General features: G+C 41.0%; 2 protein-coding genes across 7 annotated transcripts in view; one reads left to right on the forward strand and one right to left on the reverse strand.

The window, feature by feature from the left end:
* The window catches only part of LRRC56 (leucine rich repeat containing 56), a 63791-nt gene extending 57809 nt beyond the window's left edge, over window positions 1–5982 (forward strand). For all 6 annotated transcript variants that reach the window (XM_039331228.1, XM_039331227.1, XM_039331229.1 and 3 more), the window contains 2 exons: window positions 855–1206; window positions 2618–5982. In XM_039331228.1, the coding sequence (XP_039187162.1) occupies window positions 855–1206; window positions 2618–2810 (545 nt within the window). In that variant the 3' untranslated portion in view covers window positions 2811–5982. The remainder of the gene's footprint in view (window positions 1–854; window positions 1207–2617) is intronic.
* LMNTD2 (lamin tail domain containing 2) overlaps window positions 5382–22260 on the reverse strand; it is a 56251-nt gene continuing 39372 nt past the window's right edge. Inside the window, exons 8-15 of the mRNA XM_039331236.1 lie at window positions 19511–19659; window positions 17291–17411; window positions 16157–16352; window positions 14419–14529; window positions 13302–13453; window positions 12621–12712; window positions 10266–10353; window positions 5382–5514 (exon numbers count right to left, since the gene is read on the reverse strand). Coding sequence (XP_039187170.1) covers window positions 10271–10353; window positions 12621–12712; window positions 13302–13453; window positions 14419–14529; window positions 16157–16352; window positions 17291–17411; window positions 19511–19659 — 904 coding nt within the window. The 3' untranslated portion in view covers window positions 5382–5514; window positions 10266–10270. The remainder of the gene's footprint in view (window positions 5515–10265; window positions 10354–12620; window positions 12713–13301; window positions 13454–14418; window positions 14530–16156; window positions 16353–17290; window positions 17412–19510; window positions 19660–22260) is intronic.

Consider the following 22260-nt stretch of genomic DNA (forward strand, 5'->3'; position numbering starts at 1 on the left):
TGGAGGCAGGTTGATTCACTGGTTAATTGTTCTGTCAGGAAGTTTCTCCTTAGTTCTAGTTTGCTTCTCTCCTTGATTAGTTTCCATCCGTTGCTTCTTGTCCTGCCTTCAGGCGCCTTGGAAAATAGCTTGACTCCCTCCTCTTTGTGGCAGCCCCTGAGATATTGGAACACTGCTATCATGTCCCCCTTCGTCCTTCTCTTCATTAAACTAGACATACCCAATTCCAGCAGCCGTTCCTTATAATCATAGTGAAATTACATAGAAATTTATTACTCAAATTCTAGCCTAAAATTTTTAAGTTCTGCTACTATGTTTCTTTCAACTGTGTGTGATTCTTAGACTGTCTGGACAAGTCCCTGCAGTTTTCCAGAAGTGACTTCCCATTGCTTTCTCCTTACGGTCAAAAGAAAGTGATTAGCCCAAAGTTACCCAGGTGGCTTTTATGCTTAAGGTGGGACTAAAACTCATGGTCTCCCAGTTTCTGACCTGATGCCTTAACCACTACACAAATTGGTTCTCAAGTTCTGCTTAGTACCCACTGAAAATATGGCAAAGAAGATATTCGGTACAGATTCTTTAAAAAGTGCTATTTACAGAATTGCAAATTTATAGATATTTCCTGTTATTAAGTTATCTAAAATATTCAGAGAAGATATATATTGCACTGAAATTGAGAGCTGTGTATAAAATTAATCATTCCTTTAGAACTTTGGAATTACTAAAGTTGGGAATTCAGGCCATTCTTTCCATCCTGGTAAATTCGCCTTACAGAACCCAGCAATCTTTTGAAAGCCTTTTGGGTGAAATGTTTTGCTGCTAAATTGATGGTGTGCTTTCCCCTTACATTTCAGATTCCTCACATAGCCTTGCAAATGCATTACCAAGCATTGTAAAGCGCTCTCTCCAACCTTCTCCTCCAAAGTGTCCTTCACCTGCCTCCATGGGTGTGACAGCTGGACTTGTGAGAACCAGACACCTGAAAATACCTCATTCAAAAAAAGCTGTGTTAAAGCTACAGCCTCCATTAGTTGTGAACAGGGATGAAGTGCAGCATATGGCTGAAAGGACTGCTGCTCTGAATCTTCACAGAAAACCAGATTCATCATCTAACACAGCAGTCTTCACACAGAGGCAAACATCTTGTGGCAGCAAACAGATTAGGAGGCCCTTTTCAGGACCAGCAGCATTTGGACCAACAAATAGGTTTGGATCTTATCCCCAAAGCTGATTCATAGTTACATATGGGCCAGGTTAAGTATACCTGAGCTTGCTTAAACCACTAGCCAAATGCTATCACAGTGGCCAAAAATGTATTGACAGAGTTTTAATTGTGAGCAATGTTATTCATTACATACAGATAGTACCCAACGTATGACAGGTTACCTAGCAACCATTCAAAGTTACGATGGGCCCTAAAAAAATCTATTTCTAGCCTACATTTAAAATTCTAGCCTGTTCCCCCCCATCACATGACCACCATTTCTGCAACTGGCCTGCATTTACAGCCATTTGAAATGCCCTGCAGTCATGTGACTACAATTTACGAAACTGGTATTTACTCCCAATTTCTAGCAAAAAACAATGGGTTTGCTATACAACTGCAGCATTCATTTATGACCACTGCAAAAAAGATTGTAAAATTGGGTGCGGTTACATGACCCACTTAGTAACAGTCACAATTTACAACTGAAATTACAGCCTTAATTATGGTCACAAGTCAAGAATTCCCTTTATAAATTTTGGCTAAAAGATAACCAGCCTGAAGTCACCAAATAGGAATCCTTAGCTGAGGTTTGACTTGGAGCTGGGACATCTCAGCCTTAGTCTAAAACCTTAATCATTAACACACACATATTTTTATATTAAGTTGCAAACTAAGTTGGTTTTCTCTTGCTGGAAGTGTTGCGGTTGCTACCTGGTATCCCTCAGTCTCCCATCCATGAAAGAGGCAGAAGTTACCTGTTCTTCCTTCTGCAGCTGTGAGACAGAGACAGAGCAGAAAAGTGATCATTTTTTTTCTATCCTTATCCATTTAGCTCCTGGGAGGCCAATGTGGAGCCTTCCAATAGCCATTGCTTGTCTTTGAGTAGATGGAGTTGGTCCCTATTCACATGCTCCCATTGTAGATATTCTGGCAAATGCATTCTCTATAGAAGATGGGCCTACTGAAATTTTAATTTCTGGGATTTTAGGGAGTTATCTATTCTTTCTGGTAGTTAAAATATAATTTAAGCTATGCCTAAGCACAGGAGAAACATTTGAATGTGATGCCTCATATTCAACAGTTATTTTTTCCCCATAACAATTATTTTTTTTCCCTAACAAACTACCTGTGTCACTTTTTTCCTCTCCCCATAACATTTTAAATCTATGATATAACATTATTGCCACCATGCCTCTCTGCCACCACCAACCAGCAATTTTTTAATAGTGCGGCAGAAAAGTATTCAGTGTGACAATATTCTGCCATGACTTAATGGAGATAACAGCTTAGAAATAGTCTTTGGTAGTAACCCAGTTAAAGCATTGGAGATACTTAGAAGACTAGAAGAGCATCTGTTCCTCTTTATTTGGTCCAATAAGCTTACTAATTTGTTGAATTTCTTCTCTTTAGAGCCACTGTGGATAGAAGCCTACCTAAGACAATCAGCCATCAGATACCTGTCACTCATTCATACACAAATATGCCAGAGAGATTTGCAGTGCTGAACATGGTCCACCCTCTGACCGCCAAAGCTGCCTTGCAGAGCTTGTCAAAAAGGCCGGATATCTCAATGATGGCTCAAAGCAAGACTCCCCAGTTGTAGGAAATACCCGGAACAGCTGTGTATATCTTGTTGCCAGGTCTCAGAAGCTCTCAGCTGTACTTGATTTCCTATCTTCCCATGAGCAACACAAGCCAGCTTCTCTGATTCAGCAGCCTGATTCATCACTGAGGGTGACAGAGCCCCTACGCAAGCAGAGCAGTTGAAAGAAACAACTTGATTTCTCTCCAATTAAACTGCTGCTGTGGAGAGGGAATCAACAATTCCCCCCCAGTGGCCTTTCTTTTTAGCAGCCTTTGAAAGGAAGGGGAGAAAGGGCTTGTGCCACTGTAGTTCCTTCCAGTGACTAAATCACTGATGTTTAGAACAGCTGTTTGAGTGGTCTCAGGAGCCAGGGTGGTTTCCTTGACTCAGCTGGTGGGAGGATGATACAACTGGTTACCTCAGCTGCAGCTCCAAAGTGTCAGCCTTCTCTCATAGTGATTAAGAGGCTGGGAACAATAGGCAGCTTAGTCTGAAGAACATGTTTTTTGTTTCATGTTCCTTGACCAACAAACTTCTTGGTTTCAGGTACTAGATTCTACTTCAGCTAATGTAAATAACCTATGTTGCTTGGTTATAATTTTCAGCGTGGAATTACCAAATAGCAAGAAATGTGAGACCGTTTGACCAAATCATTTTAATTTATTTGTCTTGAAAGAAATATGTGGCATACCTCGAGACTGTATTTTCTTCAACTCAGGTGACCAGTATATACCCATATCTTTATATCAAATGTGGGTGGTTCCTAACAATTACTCATTTACCTCAACCTTTTTTCATGTCTATTTACAATAAATGTACTTTTAGTTCAAATTTCCCTAAGTTTTAGAGCATTTTTAGATTGAAAGAGAAAAATGCATTGTTCATAAGTGTCAGCATTTAGGTGTGATGTGTAATGCTATTCTAGTAGTCCTGCCTATCTATTGGCATAGATGGATACCGTTTTCATTTGGTCTTTGATGTGTAATATGGATGGTGTTGTTATGAAAATCAGGGACTCCCACGTATGGCTAGTAGATGGCCCAGTTTTGATTGTGGCATTTGGAGCAAATGCTGCCATATTCATGGGATTTGTTAGTTGCCATAGTTCATACTGTATCTTTTTCCACACAAGTCTTACAAACTGTATCTGCTAACAAAAGAAACAAAGGTTTGTGTGAATTGAAACTCCAGTATGTATAGGTAATTATTATTGTGACTATTTTGAAACCAAGTATTGTAGTTTTCAAAATTAATATTGGACAATTTTGGAGTGAGGTTTACAGAGACATAAATTATGCAACAATCCAAGCTACAAGCTATTCCTTTTTGTTCAGATTTTTTAAAAATGCATAATGATATCAATAACATTGACATAAACTCTTCAATATGTTCTTATGTTGAAGCTTAAAATATTTGTAAACCATGAAAAGTCTTAGGTGCTCCAAAACTCTGCTTCTATTCATGCCACAGTGGGGTCCTGCTGAATTTCATAACTGGAATATAGGTTTATAGGAAAGTAGTACCCAAAATAATATGTGGGAGCATCAGCCTTAAAAATAGGTATATCCTATAAATTAGTTCTTCAGTCCAGTTTTTGTAGTAACTGAAATTCTGCCTTTTCTACATACTCAAAATATGAGCAAGCAGGCAATGTAGCCCTTGATATGTTCATATGGTATCTCTATAAAAAACTTAATGTAGCCAAAGTATTTTGTAAATTGGATTCAGATTTACATGCCTAAATCAAGGAGATTCCGACCAACCTCAAAACCCCTGAATCGCAATGTGTTTTCCCTAAGTAATTGAATCCAATCCACAGAATACTCAGTGTTATTTCCAGTCCTATAGGAAGATATTGAACAAACCTATCAAGTGGTCACCCCTTTCACTTGCTGATATCATGATGTATAGGGAAATACAGAATGTTTGCAAAGTTAGGCCTTGACTGGAAAAGAAAAGTGACTTTCATTCATTTCTTTATGCTTAAACATACTGTAGAACTGCCAATTCCTGTTTACCAATGCAAAAAAAGTTGACTCCTTTCAAACTGATTATGAAAAAGCACCGAGGGAAAAGGTGCTGAAGCCTTCCAGACCTTACCTGACCTTCCATAAGGACCTTCCCATTTTCTCTTTCTTTTTTTCTTTTTCTTTTCTGCTTTGCTCACTTTGGTTGATGGAAAAGTGATATATAGAGAAACATTTCTGGGAGGATGCTGCTTGGGGAAGCCATCAATCATAGTTGGAGAATCTGACCCTTATTAGATGCCAAATTACTTGCCAACTTCTCAGTTCAGCATGGAGATCTTTCTTCGCTCAACCTATCACTATTTTGGTTGATCAACAGTGAGAGAACCTGTTCACAATGAAACAGGATACTTCTTCTATTCTCATGCTAAAACACCTCATAATTTGTAAGGCGATTCTTCCTTCCAAAGTAGCTAAATGCATATTAATACTTGCTTCAGAACAGGAAGTACAACTCATGAAAGTAAGTATACCTTGTCAGACAAATTAGGAGGCCTGCTTTGTATTTGAAGAAGTCACACACTCATCTTCGCTCCTATTCATTAGCTTGCTGTTTAGCATTGCAGCATTTCCTTAGATGCAGATCAGTTGTAGCAGGAAGATATATCATATAGTTGAAACCATATTTTGAGTGAGCACTATTCTATCCTATCAGAGATACCGCGGGAATTGTTGTCAAGCGTTGTCTTGAATGTCTGAAAAATAAAAGAGAGAGAGATAGTCCATAATATAATGGCCACATGTGTCTTTGAATACTGCTGTTGGACTTCACAAAGTGTAGTGCTCTCCTGTTAGAACTATATAGAGACTATTTTGCTCTATTTGTTGTGGCCATTGCTTTGTAGCTGTCAAGACAAGATTTGGGAAAAGATATTGAACATTTTCTTGCCTCTGCCACACCTTCTATTTTTCCTTTCATAATTTTCCAACTTAGAATGCCGGTAAAATATATGAGTGGGAAAAAACAAACTCATGTCATTCTTCCTTTTTTCTGTTCTTAAGATAAAGCCTGAAATAGCATAACCTCTCTCTCCATTCAATCCTATTTAAAAACTCTGCAAAAGGCATTTTATATGTTTAATCTGACTTGTACAGCTGCAAAAGTGATGGAATATAAAGTTGGTTAGCATTTGTTCAATAAAAGTTATTACTCAAAGCCTGAAAGTTAAATTTGAGCCTTCAGTGTACAACAACATGATGGCTATATTTTTATTCATTTTTGTCATTCTGCACTGTTAAATCTGGCCTTAGCAAACAAAGGAGCACCAGGTTTATTCTGCCCTAACTCATTTTACTTAACAATGTATCTGAATGTAATCAGAAACTACTATCATGTAATGCTGTTAACGGTTTATTCCTTCATAAAGTGGTGTAGGCCAAGAAGTACTGGTGCTTTTAAGTCTTTTTTTTTTTTTGAGTTAATAAGACTTGCTGTGCACTCTGATTGTTATGTAAGTTGGTAAACTGTTTGCCTAAGAGCAAGCCAGAGGAATGGAAACAAGATTTCCTAATTAATAAGTCATCGTCAAGAAGAGAGTTTTTCAGCTGGAACTGACTTATTGAGGTGGCATAGTTCCAGCAAATCTGAGGGTCCCCCCCCCCATGTTTTTCTCATTCTTTCTTGCTTATGATATCAAAATATTACTCTGAATCAGTGCTACAGTAAAGCTAGGAATTGGAATAGGCATCAGCAAAATCTTATTTCAAATTGCACAATTTTTTTTATGAGGTAGATGTTCCTGAGTCTGAAGGATCCTAAGATGTATTAGAACAGTGCTTTTCAACCAGTGGTACGCGACCATACTAGAGAAGTGGTGGTGGGGGGGAGAGGAATGAGCTGAAGCGGTGGCAGCGTCACAGAAGCCCGAGGGAGAGACAGCTGGAGCTGCAGGGCTGTCGGGGCTTGGCAGACCATGTGCGGTTACAAGCTGATCAGCACTTCTGCAGGGCTGTTGGGGCTCAGCACCGGGCTCCAGCTGATTGGCGCTTCCGAAAGCAGCACTTAGCTGGAGGTGCACAGAAAAGGGAGGGGGGAGAGGAAAGGATATAAAAAGAGGTTTTGGCGGGAAAGGGCCAGCGAGGGGCTGCCCCCATTCTGCCCCTAAGCGCGTGCACAGGAGATAACGAGTGCCTGCCGTCCCTGCTAACCACTCAGAAAGAAAAGAGGCCAGCCCAGGCTGACCGGGTGCCGATTGACAACCTCGTAGTTACCATCAAAGCCAGAACGCGCTCAGCCTTAGATTCATGGGATAGCCCTGGAACCAGCGACGGGCCACCTCGCTGTCTCAGCTCCGCCCCTGCCCTGCCCCTTGGACGCACGTATATGGGGTAGTGGCGAGTGCGTGGGGGCTGGCGTCCCTAGGGGCCGCATTCTTTACAGGTTTATTTTTTTTAAGCCGCTCGATGCTCTGAGCAGGAGCCTTCCCATTTTGACTCCTCTGCCCCCGTCGTCTCTGTGCCCGAAGGGCCTCTGCGTAGCTCTCAGCTCACCACTCCCTGTGTGGGTGCGCGTGCGTGGGGGTGGAGTCTCACCTCTTGCAGCCCCACGCTGTGCCATTGGGGAGGAAAATAATGGGAGAGAGGAAAGAAACTGCGGTGGAGCTTCCTGCAGCCTTCCACAGGGCTGGGGGCAGGAGCTGAGGGGTGCAGGGCGCGATGGCAGCACGTTGAGAAAGAGAAACAAATACTCCAAAAAACCAGCTTTCATTAGTTTGCAGCCTGCCATCACTGAAGGTCTCTGTTGAGGGCGCAGAGCTGCAAGGGGTGAGATCGCTCCCTGCCTGCGCGCGCATGCGCGCACACACACACACACACACACAAACATACAAACATACACAAACACGTGCACAGGTCTGAAAGAGGTCAGCTTAGAGCCATGCAGAGGCAACGACAGGGTGAAGGGGTCAAAATGTGAAGCTTCTGCCTGCCTGCTGCCACCTCTGGTTGGCGTCTCTGGCAGTTTTTTTTAAAAAAGGAAGGAAGGAAGGAAGGAGTGAGTCAGGGAGGGAGGGAGGGTGGAAGAGGCAACTTATTTGGAAATGCCCCAGTTCGAAGGTAAAAGCAATTTTGTGTTTTGTTTTGTCACAGAGAGAACTTTGTTGGCAATCCAAGTTAACATTGGTATTCTTGAACTGTGAGCTCTTAGGAAAGTATCCCCTCCTTGTGTGTTGCTAGCAGCCATTTCCAGTGGGGAAAACAGGACAAAGCAGAGTGGGAAAAAATATTTTCTTTTGCTATATTTCCAGTCTGAATTAGACCAAGAGAGCCCTTTTAAGGATGATGTATCAATAGAAAAGCAACTAACACCGCTGTTCCTAAACGCTAAAGCTGTTGCACATAAAAAACGGAGGAGCTCTGATCAACTATCACAGCCACCATTTTGACAGTTTTGCTGTACTGTTGTCTGTGGACCCCACCACTAAATGCAAGCATGGGATAAACTGAGCCTGGTTTGTTCTCAATCTTTTAAGTGGCCACAAACTACTAGCAAAAGTGGCATTTGATCACAAGTCAAGGAGGCATCGAGAAATGTTTCCCCTTTTGCATTTGAGCATCCAAAAAGGGACAGGAAAGGAGAAAGGGAAAGAGGGGAAGAGAGCAAGGAAGGAAAAAGAAGGAAAGAGGGGAAGGAAGAAAAAGGAAAGGAGAATGAAGGAAAAAGAAGAAAAAGGGGGAAGGAAGGAAGGAGATTATAATGAGGGAAGGAGGGTCTGAGGAAAATCCTGCCTTAGCACTTGGCCAGACCAGCCCTGCTGACCTTTTGCCATCCCCTTGTCCCCTCTTCCCGACTCTCCTGGTGGTCTCCCATCCTATCACTGAGGATGCTTTGGTTACAAAGCTGGGTCTCCTCACATGGAGAAGGATTAGGCCTCCCTCTGACCCACACATTTTTCCCTCCCACACACACCATGAGCAACCTGGCCAAGGAGAGCGAGCCAAGTAGCAACCTCAAAAAGGTAAGCGCAGCTGGGCGCCCCCGTGAGGAAGGCTGGGCTGAGCTGGGCACTTGCCCTTCACTGCCCAGGGCTCTGGGCACCCTGCACCGCCAGGGGTCCTCCATGTGGCCTGAGGAAAAAGGAACCGCCACCAAAGAAATTAAAACTGGTACATTTTTCCTTTTTTTTTTTTTCCAGTTTGTAACATTTTATTAGATTATGGAATAAAATACAAAAATACAAAAGCAAATAGTAGGAGATAGTGGGGAGGAAGAAGGGAGGAAAGTGAGGGGGAGAAGGGAAAAGGAAAGGTATTGGCTTCCGACCTCCTCTATTAAATAGAATGAAACATTAAGATCGAACCTCAACTATTTATTTTCCCATAATAGTATCAACTAGCCATTTCTATAACAACAAATGAATCTAAACAGTAAAACCCAAAATCCTGCCCTTTTTTTTCAGTCATCAAGTTTTTGACACCTTGCTAACATGGGTGGTACTCGAATATTGTTATGTCCTAAAAGCAGTGCTTTTTTTCTAAAAAAAAAAAAAAAAGGTGCTGGAACTTACACATGTCATACAACCCGCCTTGCCTACCCTACAAGGTTCCATCCAAAAAAGGTGCCGGAACTCCGTTCTGGGCGTTCTATGAGAAAAAAAGCCCTGCCTAAAAGTGGTACAATCTGTGAAAAGGCTGAAAAGCCCTGTATTAGAAGATAATGGAAATAGAAACTTTTCTAGTATGCTTTTTCCACAAGTTACTGGCCTTCCAGATGAATTGGCTGTGCGAATGCCACAGTCTCCAAATTGCATAAGAAGTTGTTGCCCTAATACAGTGGTTCTCAACCTGTGGGTCGGGACCCCATTTGGGGTCGAACGACCATTTCACAGGGGTCGCCAAAGAAGGCTGTCCGCCATTTTTTCCCCCTGTTCTTTGGCCATGCCCCTGGCACCCGGTGATGTATAAGTGGTTGGGGGTCACCACAACATGGGGAACTGTATTATGGGGTCGCGGCATTAGAAAGGTTGAGAACCACTGCCCTAATACAAAGAGGGACACGTGGGAATTCTTACACCAGTGCATATTTGAATGACTGTTTTGTTTCCTAGGTTCCATTTGCTTTTTACCTTTATGCCTAATATTTTATTTCTATCGAATTGATGTGGAAAGATGCACATTGCAGAGTTTTCTTGAATGAAAAGGTAATAACTATTCTAAAGTATAGTCAAACACCCAAGCCAGGGAAAACTAACAGGAAAGCAAAATTATGCTGACTAAAGTAATTACATCTCTTGCACAAAAGCTCTTCATTGTGAAAAAACCTCCCCTGAGTCCTTTAACAGGAGCAGCTACCTGGGGAGAGTTATTTTCCTAATATATTACAGTGGAACCCACTGCTGTCTCTTTCCTCAGTGTTTTATTTGTTCCAAAGTCTCAAGTTCATAGTTTTCACAAGTTTGAGGAGGAAGATGCTCTCTCTATGCAACTGATAGCAAAGGACTTTACTTACTCTCATTATTGGTTCCTGGGGTGCTGGTTTCCATGACTGAAAACCATGACTGAAAAATCTTCGTCAGTGTCAGAAGAGCTTTCTTTAACTGCCAAAAACAATAAAAAATACTGTTATGAACCGTAAAGCTATTTCTCCTTTCTGAAGAGCTTTTTTTCCCCCTAGGTTACCAAAACAGTTTATATTATTTCCCTACTTTGAAAGTATCTAAGATACTTGAAAATTTTTGATCCCAGGACTGGAAAAAAATCCTGTGCCCCTCCTAGAATCTCCAGAAGTGCTGCTACCAAATTGTAATGTTGAATGTGACCAAAGAGTGACATTATTAAACAGATGATGATGATGATGATGATGATGGAAGGGACCTTGGAGGTCATCTAGTGCAACCCCCCTGCTCAGGCAGGAAACCCTATACCATTTTGGACAAATCCTCTTAATGTTTTGGAGTACGGCTAGAAGTATGCTGCTCAAAGCTCAAATATAAACCTATGCTTAATATATATTAAAAAAAATGGGAGCCCTGATTTAGCACTACTGAACAATGATGTGGATGAATATATTCCTGTGCACACTGTCAACTGGGTTTTATAATTTATAAATTTACACATTTATATTCTATTTTTTTTTTTAAAAAAAGGATCAAGCAAACAGTTCATGGTAATGGAAAATGGGAATTTCATGTTTTGGAACCACAGTGTGTTGAAGGGGAAAAAAATGTCCTTAACATTTGGTGGATCTAATGATATCTTTATGGCTAGATTGGATAAGTCTTCCACAAATGCTTCTGACCCTGTAATATAGCAATTGATCAGAAATATTTTTAATGGAATGTGTTTCCCTTTCTGATCTCTGAATACATGACTATCTATCTATCTATCTATCTATCTATCTATCTATCTATCTATCTATCTATCTATCTATCTATCTATCTATCTATGCATTAAAAAAAGCAGAGCTCAGAGATGGTCCTAACATGCCTAACACTGGCCAGAGATTTTCTCCCATCCCATTTGCTGTGAAGGAGAATCAAAATAGAGTAGACAGAGGTGATAACAGCTGACATCATATATTTGGACTTAAATTTTTTTTTGACAAGTCATTTCATGGATAGTTAACTGGCTAAAGGATAGCCAACAGAACAAGAATAAATGAGGAGTAAGGTATTAGTTCTAGAAGGACAAGGACTCTTATGATGGCTTGTATTATATTTTTGTTTCGTTTGGTTGAAATTGAGGAAACTATATCAGTTTTTAGAAGTATAGGACAGGGCTTTTCAACCTGTTCAGAGATTGTACCACTTTTAGGATATGGCAATATTTGAGTACCACCAGTCGCTTAGCAGGTGGGACTGGGGTGGGTGCAGGAGGATGGGGGGGGGTGTCAGCAGGTCCCAGCTCGGCGAGGCTGGAGTGCTTGGGTTTTAGTCGGGGCTGCTGGCATGGCGGTGGGCGGGAGCACCGGGTGAGCGCCGCTTTGCAGGATGGAGGTATTTGCAAGTTCCCCCCCCCCAGCTATGGCAAGGAACAGTGACTGCGTCTGTGCCCAGGGGTGAAGAGAAGGAAACGGAGAGGCGCAGTGGCTGGGCTGCCATCTGGCCCGCTGGATTCAGGGTTTTCTTTTGCAAGCTGGGGTGAGCCAGCCCCTCACTGTCTGCAGGGCAGCCCCAGGCCAAATGTACACACCCCGTAGGCATGTCTATCCCCTCTTCCTTCTTTTGTCTTCAGTGTAGCTGCAACTGATTCCTTTCCCCAGGCTGCACGCAGCTTCTGGAAGCACCAGTCAGTTAGAGCCCAGCGCAGATCCCGGGGCTCAGCAGGGCCCCAGCAACACCATGGTTCCAGCTGACTCTCCAACAGGCCTGTGCTGCGTTGCCGCCGCTTCAGTTCATCCCCACTTTCACACTATTTTTACACATTTTTTTACAGTGCTTTTCAACTCATCATAAGCATACCACCTGCCAGGTGCCAGTGGTACATATACCACCAGTTGAAAAGCCCTGGTATAGGAGATAGTAAATTACTACAATAGCATTTTAAAAATAAAAGTGGTTTCTCATTAAGGAATTGTTTGATTAGAAATAAAAGTAAATACTTGGATTCTGTCCTTTCTCAATTCATTTTTTTCACGTTTTCTGAACGCAGCACCACAAAATTAGAGCTTTATTATATGTATCTTCATGAAATTAGTAGTTACTTTTAGTGTGGCTGCTTATGAAAGAATAAGTTGTTCCATTTGTTGCAAATTAATTGTGGATTCTGTATGCTAAATGGTCTTTTTGATATGACTACCATAGTCAGACTGAGAGGAAAGGAAGGTTTTGTTTTTTTTAAGAAAACAACAGAAAAAAATTGTTACATTCCCCTTTTGTTTTCCTCTTGTTTCCGATGGACCGATCACACCACATTTTGAAACTTGTTGAAGAATCTACGGAAAGTTGCTTTGAGTTCCTAAAATTAAAAAAAAAAAAAAAGATTCTATAGAAAGTGCCTTACTTTATCATTAAGAATGAACAGCTGTGACAGTGTTAAATAATGGTTTCCTTAAGCATGATTTATTACATAAATTACAATTGGTTAAGTTTGCACAATATACTAGGCCAATCTCTAAAATTTCAGGGAAGCCAAATTATTAGAATTTCCTATAAAAGCAATAATGGAATGAGCTGCTTCAAGGCAGGATTATTTGTTTTCATTGGATAGATCAGGGGTTCTCAACCTTGGCAACTTTAAGACTTGTGGACTTCAACTCCCAGAATTCCTCAGCCAGCTTTGCTGGCTGAGGAATTCTGGGAATTGAAGTCCACAAGTCTTAAAGTTGCCAAGGTTGAGAACCCCTGGGATAGATACATGCTTGGTCTGGATGTTTGTCTCTCAAAGATGGGCTGTCTGAAAAGGCTGTGTTAATCTGGATTAAATTAACACCTTCCACAGTGCTTATTACTGTATCAAAATGTGACATAATTTTAAGCACTTCCAATCATACCGGTTTCTATACCTCTATACCTTTTCAAAGACAGTTGAATTTTATTTGCTGTACCTTGGGCAGAATGAAAACTTGGAGTACAAGGATTCATTAGTTTCTTCTTTGCCGTCACAAAGGGGAAACTTGTCAATGGAAAGGTCCACGTTATCACTGTAAGCGGCTGCTGCTGCTGTGAACTGGTGAGGATTTACGTATTGTGACACCATCTCAGAAAAAGTGAGAGAGAAGGGTAAGTAGTTGTCATATCTCTGCTGCTTTTAGTATTTATACTTACACAATACCTTTTTTATAAGAGATTCGAAAGTAAAGTATCAAGATAACAATACAGAAACTTTACAATGAGATGTTCTGTATATATAAAAGCTCTTAGGACCCTTCAGAAGTTTATTATTGTTTATGAGTACTCTGACCTCAACTTTCTTCTGCTTTTCCCCAGAGCACTTTCTAGTTTATATAGGTACAGCTTTTTTTTCTATTCAAAGTACCAGCAGAGACAGAGCTGCTGAGGCCTTAGCAAAAGTGGTTGTGAAGAATATCTAACTGAGCCAGGCAGATAGGGGGAAGGGACCATGTGAACCCTAATGATGATGATGCCACAACTAAAGACAAGTCAGCTTCTGTTATATTTGTTCTTCCTATTCAATAACCCCAAGGCTGGATTGATTGACCTCCCCAAGAAAATTCACAATTTTCATCTCCCATTCCCAAAGTGAGAAAATCAGTTCCTGTGGCATGTTGTTATGGCACTGACCCACAAAGGATGCCAGATCCTGTTCAGGGCCTCCATCTGTCTTTTCATTTTTAGGGAGGGAAACATTGGCATAGGGATCAACCTCTTTAGATACTTTTCCCCCCGTAAGAAAATTTATATCAGATTTTTCAAAGAACAGATAAAGCTACTATTTGTCAGGAGGGCATGGATTTGGATCTTTTCTCACCATCATCTTTACAGAGATGACCAAATACTGGCCAAGTGGCTCATTATAAGCTACAGGCCAATGGAGGGTCTGGGAAGCACCTCTGTCATCATGAAATGCCGCAATAGTCTTTTATTGCACTTCTGGGTTTGCCCTGATTTGTTTCTTAAGACTTGGCAGAAAGTGGAGCAGCTTCCATTTTAACAATCAGAAACCAACCAACCACTTTCCAACTATTAGCTAAGATAGCTCACCTGGCCATTACGATCACAAAGAGTGGTAAGGCAGTTGGGCCCTGCCTTGAAAAACTTTGCGGTGGAAAATGAAGATGGTTCATGAGCCAAGTTGACCCCTGCAGCCCAAACCTATTAAGTAGTGCATGTGAATAAGTATACAATGATTAATGTATGCAACTTGCCTGGTAGATTTTTAAAAAATATATCTGCAAAGACCATGAAAACCAAAGCTATTTCTAGAGGCAATTTAGGGCAGAGGAAAGGTGGGCTGGATTAATAAGTTAGCCCGCCCATCTTTACTTTTTTCATAGTTTTAAATTCTAATCTCATTGCTAAGGAATTTTAAAGTTTATCTTTGCACTGAGTATATAATCCGCCTTTTATAATCCTGCTATACAAACAGTATACTTTTTGACTGGAATATTTGGAGCTTGAGGATGAGCTGTGATCCTGTACTGCCTCCTGCTGGCTTGGAACACTCATGCACCAAAATATGCTATGGAAGCGTGCATCTTATGTTTTACTGGTGAGGAAAATATTGCCAAGCTCAAAGGAGAGGTGGCTTGTACATACGTGCATCTCCTGTGCACATTATTCTAATGCAACCCCTTCTCTCAGCACATTCTAGTACTTTTGCCCTCTCGTGGCTAACATAAATATGGACTTAATTTCTTGCTAGATATAATGATGACCACCAACTTAAATGTCTTAGAATGGGAAACCCTTTCAAAGAGGATAAGACAAAAAGTAGCTATTGGCCCTGATTATGTCCCTATCAAAGGCAGTAAGACTCCATGTGTTAACATGAATAAAAGGGTGCCTTGGGTCAACTAGGAGGCCATTGTGGGAAGCAAAAGGTTGGACTAGATGGGCTTTTGATGTGGTCCAGCAGGGTGCTTCTTTTACAAGGAAACAGCAGGAGCCAAGAGAGAGGAAATGGAGCCACAGCAGAGGCTCCAACTCAGCAATAAAAGGAAGCAACTGGAAAGGCTGTTATGCCCAGCTTCCACATTTCCTTCAAACTAGCAAGGCAGGCTCTCTCCCATTCAGACAGTGAGCAAGCAAGGGACATCTTTCTTCACTAATATTTTCAGGGTCATTAGAATGATCTGATAGCCCCAATTTTACCCTGGTCTCCAGTACACTAGTCTTGTTTCACTTCTAAGCTTCCTCAACTCACTGGATTTCCATATTAGAAAAGATCTGCCAGTACCAACATGAGTGCAAAGAGCCCCAGGTCATGGCATCATCACATCAGAATCTCCTTTGGTGGCCACAGCAATGCTGGGTTTGCTTAAAGCCATTGTGGGGGGGAAAGGCACCTGATTGTATGAATCACTTTTTTAGATTGATTAGAATTACCATTTGCTTCCAAAGAAAGCGCTCATTGTGCAATCACTCTCTGCCTCATTCATAATATTTTATGCAGAGTTTTATCATTTTTCACTTGTTGCCTTCCCATACTTTTTCATCACTTCCGATGCAAACACAATATAGCCATATGTTGGTTTTTTTTAATTGGTAATTTAATACGCCCTTTGTCTGAAAATCCTTGTATTAATGGTCGAGAAAGAAAACAGTGAAGGCTGATTGTACAAAATATTTTGTGGTTTGAGTAATTAGGCTTTCAGCAGCAAGTGCCGAACCCAGATGCCCTGCATGTTTTCCCACACAAATAGGGTCCTATTTGCATGTCTTAAGAGTGATGTCCCATCACGTGTATCATCGGCAAATGAGAAGGGTCTCTGTTACTTACAGTGATGTGGTGCTGGGCAGGCAGGACGACATTCTTTGGGAAATGATATATAGAGACTGGATATCCTCCCACCCACTGCTGGATGATATAGCCACTTAGGTCAACCTCTTTAGTCAATAAACAGTTGAAGATTCTGATAAATTTGCCTTTATGGTGCACACTGACGATCCTTAGAGTGCTGGTTTCAGCACAGCATCTAAAAGAAGAACAGAACAAAGGACGTGAAACAAATATAAATGGGTTAGATATTCAAAAGCTTTTATTAAAAATTAGTGCCATCTATGAGCATGTGGCTGATTACAGTGGTGGCCTTTAGGTTGTGCTAGACTTTGCAGAATAATCAGTACAACTTGAAAAAAAAGTAATTAATGAACAAATCAAGCCAAGTGGTATAGTGGGAGAGACAGTACTGGGAAAATCAAGGTGCACTGCAGAAAATCAAGTCTTTTCTCAGAAGATCAGCTCTCTGAGGACAACTCTGGAATCAGTTTATAGTGCTTGAGGCCCAATTGTGATTTCTACTAGTTGTGGAATGCTGCACAGACAGACAATGCTATAAATTAAGGCTCTTGCCAAAACATGACAAGTACATCTTTAATTCAGGGTCTCAACCAAATGAGTTTGGTTAACTTAGCTGAGGGAGAAGATCACAGGATTTGAATTTGGGGGAAGAGGCAAAGAGCAAGTCCAAGAAGAAGTAGCAACATCTGATGATCCTGCTGCTGGTGCTCACAACACTGAATGGCAAAGCAAAGTTTCAGTGCAACAATAGCTGTTTGCATAAGCAAGATGGTGATGAACAAGGCGAGCAAAAATGCCAAATATATTTTCAATCTGCTATCAACAAGGAGAAATGATGCGTGTAATATAAAGTCAATATGAGTTGGCTTTCAAGGACTTCAGGGATGACTTGCAAATGGAATGGAGAGTTGAGAAGCAGAACTGAAAAGTTATATTCTAGCACTGCACACAGATACGCTGCATGGACCATATCCAGGGCATTCCATATTCTGTCAATGCCACGTTATCAACATTATCAATATTATTGATAAATGGATTAAAAAAATCCTTCTTGCTTTGATGAAGCAATAATAATAGAAATACTCCCACGAGAGCTGAACTCTGCGGACTCACCTCTTGTATTCCTGTAGAAGGGAGTCGTGCATCAAGTGGGGACATAGTTCCTCCTCTGACAGCCGTCCGAGAGAAAGACCAAGCTGAGCGAGATTAGAAGGACACAGGGTGGAAACCAAATCTATGGGAAAGCAAAAACACTGTCCTCATGTCACCCATTAATGTTTGCCAGTAAAACGTCAGGAAAAAAAAGATACTTTGGTTTGCATTGAATAGCGAATAATGAAACTTGACTAGAAAGATTTGATTTCTACGTTGATGGTAGTCTTCATAACTGAGTTTTTATTACTTTTCATGTAATTTCATATAATTACAGTTTGGAGGGTATGGGAGAAAGAAAAAAAATCTAAGGGTTTTGTTTTTCTTTCTGCCTTCTTCATCTGCTCTGAAAGAGGATGCATTATTTAATATATTAGTTTAAAAAACCTAGATGGAGTATTCTAAATGGTAGGGTAAACTGGAAGAGTACAGCAGGGTTGAAAAATAACTATATCTCATGCAAATTGGTAGCATTACCCTGGAAGCAAAGAAATGAATTTGGTTGCTAGGATCGGGCATTCTTTTCAATGCCCAGGCTGGCGATTAAAAAGAATCAGTAAAGGAAAAGGGGAAATGAACATTAATAGAAGAAAATCAAAGTAAATAAATGGTCATATTACCAGACAGTGTGAACTAGAGCAGTGGTTCTCAACCTTTTTAATGCCATGACCCCCAACCGGTTGTAAGTCGAGGACTACTCAACCAGTCGTAAGTCGAGGACTACTCAACTGGTGCAGCACCGTTTGCAGACTGGGACTTTTGGTGGGCTCAGCAGGGCAGAGACAGCCTGGACAATTCCTATTGGCTTTTGAAAGCCAATAGAATTAGACTTTATTCAAGAGAGTCTATTCTATTGGCTTTCAAAAGCCAATAGAATAAAAGGGAGTAACACAGCTAAGGAAAAGGGGAAAAAAATGGCGGACTGCGTTGTTTGGCGACCCCCGTGAAATGGTCGTTCAACCCCAAATGGGGTCCCGACCCACAGGTTGAGAACCACTGAACTAGAGCATGCAAGGAAATTACTGACCTCCCAACAGGGGAGGGGAATTGTATGGAGGAATTGAAGATACAAAACGTGGGATTTGGGAAAAAGTATAAAAGCTGTGGAGTTTGGAGTGCAAAGGATTTCAGCTGAGCATCCAATAGATGCACAGAAAGAGAAAAGCAGGAACATAGTAAACTTTCTACATTCTGTCAGATAGGTGCATAATCCCCATTTTTAAGGCAATAACATTTCAGGCAATTCCTTAGATGAAATTTTCTGAACAAATTAAAGAAATTGTTTAACAATATTTCACAGCAAATGCTGCTCTTGGTAATATTCCTCTTATTTCCTAAAATATATCAATTAGTGTAACATAAAACTTGGCTAATTTCTTACAAGATTTCTGATTATGTAACACTGGCAAATGAAAATATATCTTTAGTCTTAGAAAGAGGTTGGAAAATCACCCTGGATACAAATTAACAGAACAAACAAGTTTGAAAAATCGGCAGGGAAGGATGTGTTTCCAATTGATTTCTTTGTCTATCCATCTGACCAATTCAAGGCCCTTAGGTTTTTAAGCAAAAAATATGAACTTTATTAAAATGTTTTGTTCCTTTCAGTCCAAATTCTCCAACATCTCAAGAAAAGTTTCAACTGCAAATTTGATAAGGATGTTATGCCATCTCTTTGCCTAAGTCATTTATAAAAACTGTGAAGCATATCAGGCCCATTACTGAATCCAATGATAATCTATCTGACACTTCAAATGCAGTTAGAAAAAGAACCATTAATTAACATTCTTTGAATAGGATTTTCAGTCCAGTTGTGGGACTACCTAATAGATATGCTATCCAGGCCGTGCTTAACTAGATTATTAATCATAAAGTTAAAAGGCAATTTTTTGCATGAAAATGAGTCAGGCTGGAAAGATTATTTAGTAATTCCAGTTGGGATGGGAGGAACGTTTCACATTCTTCAGTTTTGTGTTTAAAATTAGGGCTTAGCAGAGGACCAAGTTAAGACATGAATATTTCATCTTTGCCATCTTTACTGATGATAGGAGTTTATTTACCAAAGATGGAACAACCCAAGACGTTAACCTGGATTACAAACCAGGAGTGTTGTGATTATGTGTGTGATGCATGTATGACTCAGCCAGACAACAGGAACCCCACTGGAAAATTTGCACCTACCTTTCTTTTCTGGGACTTTGTCGTCCAAGGAAGGCAGGCTTGAAGAAGATTCTGCCACCTTGCTCTCAAATAAGGCAAAATCTGATTTCAAAGAAGTGAGAATAGCATCCGAGGACAGTTCAGATGGTAGTTTGCTCTCTGCTCCTGAGCTGTGGGATTAGAGAGAGTTCTGAATGGATACTCTTCTAGGCTTATCATGCACATAAAGCAAAAAAAAAAAAAAAAAAAAAAAAAAGTGAGAGGGCAATGAATTTCTATCTACTCACAAGACAATATTAATAGTAGAAGAGAAACTTAATATTAGGTTGTTTTGAGGAAAAACTTCAATTACATCATCCCTCCCACAACTGGGATGGGGTGAGGGTGGGGATGGGAGGAGAGATCCTTCTCTTTGTGATGTAGGACTTGCCAAATTCACGATGACTTGGAAGCCAGCCTTCTTTAGAGGGATCTATCTGTGTTCTGTAAAGTGATTTCCCCTCTGCTATATGTTGGGTCCCATTGCTAACTTCAAACCTTTACAATCCTTTTCAAACATTTTATTCTGAAATATTTTTATGATTATGGTAAACTGCTTCAGGTTACACACGCACACATACATACACACACACACACACATTCACATGGGGTGGAAATACAGTAGTTCAAGTAAATGCATTTCATGCCATCCCCAACCAGTCAATTTGGAATAGGATGGTGACCTTGTCGGAATAATCATATTCCATTCACTTCCGTATCAGAAAGCTCAGGCTCACTCATCTATAATTATTTCATCATTGTCCAGCATAGAAGCCTCAGCCTTCAGAAAGCATCAGGAATCTTTGGGATCATCAGAAACTAAAGGACAAAAAGGAATTTTAAAAGTCTGGAATACTGCAGTAGTGTGTATTAAGGCAGGACTTTTCAACCAGTGGTACGGGTACCACCTGTGGTACATTGGCACCTGGCAGGTGGTACGCGACCATCCTAGAAAAGTGGTAGCAGGGGAGGGGAATGAGCTGAACCGGTGGTAGCACCGCACAAGCCTGAGCGAGAGATGGCTGGAGCTGCAGGACTATCAGGGCTCAGCGGAAGTGCCAAGATCAGTACCGCTTTCCAGATGATCGTCGCTTCTTCAGAGCTGTCAGGGCTCAGTGGAAGCGCCAGGATCAGCGCCTGGCTCCAGCTGGAGCTTGGCACTGATCCTGGTGCTTCTGCTGAGCCCTGAAGAAGCACCAATCAGCTGGAAAGCGGCACTGATCCTGGCGTTTCTGCTGGGCCCAGAAGAAGCGCCAATCAGCTGGAATGTTGCAGCATCTCCAGGGTCTCGTGATTTACATTTAGATGCTTGGCAACTGATTCATATTTATGACGGTCACAATGTCCCAGGGTCATATGAAGTGACCAAAACCTGCTGCAACCACCCAGAAGACCGGGGGAATAAAAACCAAACACCCCCCCACCCCACCCCCATTGCCAATCCTCAACAGAAATGCTCACAACAATGAAAACCTCAGACAGGAGGAAGAGCGCTGCCAGGTGCGCAGGCAGGTGTCTTGCTTGGCTGTTGCTTGGGGGGCACTTTTTTCAGTGCCATTGTAACTTCGAACGGTCACTAAGCGAACTGTTGTAAGTCAAGGACTACCTGTACTTTATCACTTTTTTTCTTTTGGGGGGGTCATCAAGTTTTTGATACCTTGCTAGGTGACTGGTGGTACTTGGATGTTGCCATAAAAGTGGTACAATGGGTGAAAAGGTTGAAAAGCCCTGCTCTAGGCAACCATATTGCATGGAAGCTCACAGCACTGTCTCAAATTTTCCAGTATGCTCATTGGGCCAAACCCATTGGACATTTTATAATATTGGAATAACATTATTCACTTAATCTTAGAAGAGCTTTGCAAAGGTAAAGTCTCCCTCAGGTGATGGTCTTTGAGTCTAATAGAGGTTTTCATCAAGCAAGAGAAATAAACAAGTATCAACAACTTCTCTGTCCTTTGCAGTATTTTGCACCCCATAATCTGATTCAAAAGTTGAAAGATTCTTTGAAAAATTGTGGGATGGGGTGGGGTTGGGTTGGGTTGTGAGGAACAACGGGAGAAACAGAAAAAACTGCTTTTCTTCTTACTCATCTTCATTATATTCAAGATCCTTTCATCAACAGAAGACTCAACCTGAAGAAATGTAATCATTTTAATCTGAACGAATAGCTCCTGGTGCTTTAAAAGAATTGGGTTGTGCAAACAGCATCCTAGTCAGAATAAGCAATTTTTGTGTAGCAGAAATATAAAGCCACAGTCTCTTTAGAGACAAGTCAGCTTTATTTCACCTCTTCCTGTAGAACTGTTTCTGGCTTTTTTTCTCCAGATTTATATTTGATTTGCTTTCGATATAGGGAGAAAAGTGGAAGTGCAGACTTTGTATGTATGTGAGAAAGAAGAAGAAAGAAGGAAAATTGAGAGAGAAAAAATATATAAAAAGGGAATCTGACCATTGAAAAAAGAAGCTTTCTGAACTAGACAAGGCAATGAGCAATCACTACTCCAAAACAACCAATAACCAACCAACCAACCATAGTCAAAGCCAGAATGAAGGTTTGAGAATGGATGGATCTAAGTTTATTGAGGAAGAAGAGATCCTTAGAAGCTAATCCATATTATTAACTGTGAGTGAAGAGTAGAAAAAGCTTCCCCAGTCTTGTGCCCCAGCCCAAGGGAACTACAATTCCTATTAGCCTCAGACATATTGCAGTCTGATGCACCAGAAGATCA

This window comes from Crotalus tigris, unplaced genomic scaffold (genome assembly GCF_016545835.1).
Source record: "Crotalus tigris isolate CLP2741 ecotype Arizona unplaced genomic scaffold, ASM1654583v1 scf7180000024436.1354646, whole genome shotgun sequence".
In the NCBI taxonomy this organism is placed as follows: Eukaryota; Metazoa; Chordata; class Lepidosauria; order Squamata; family Viperidae; genus Crotalus; species Crotalus tigris.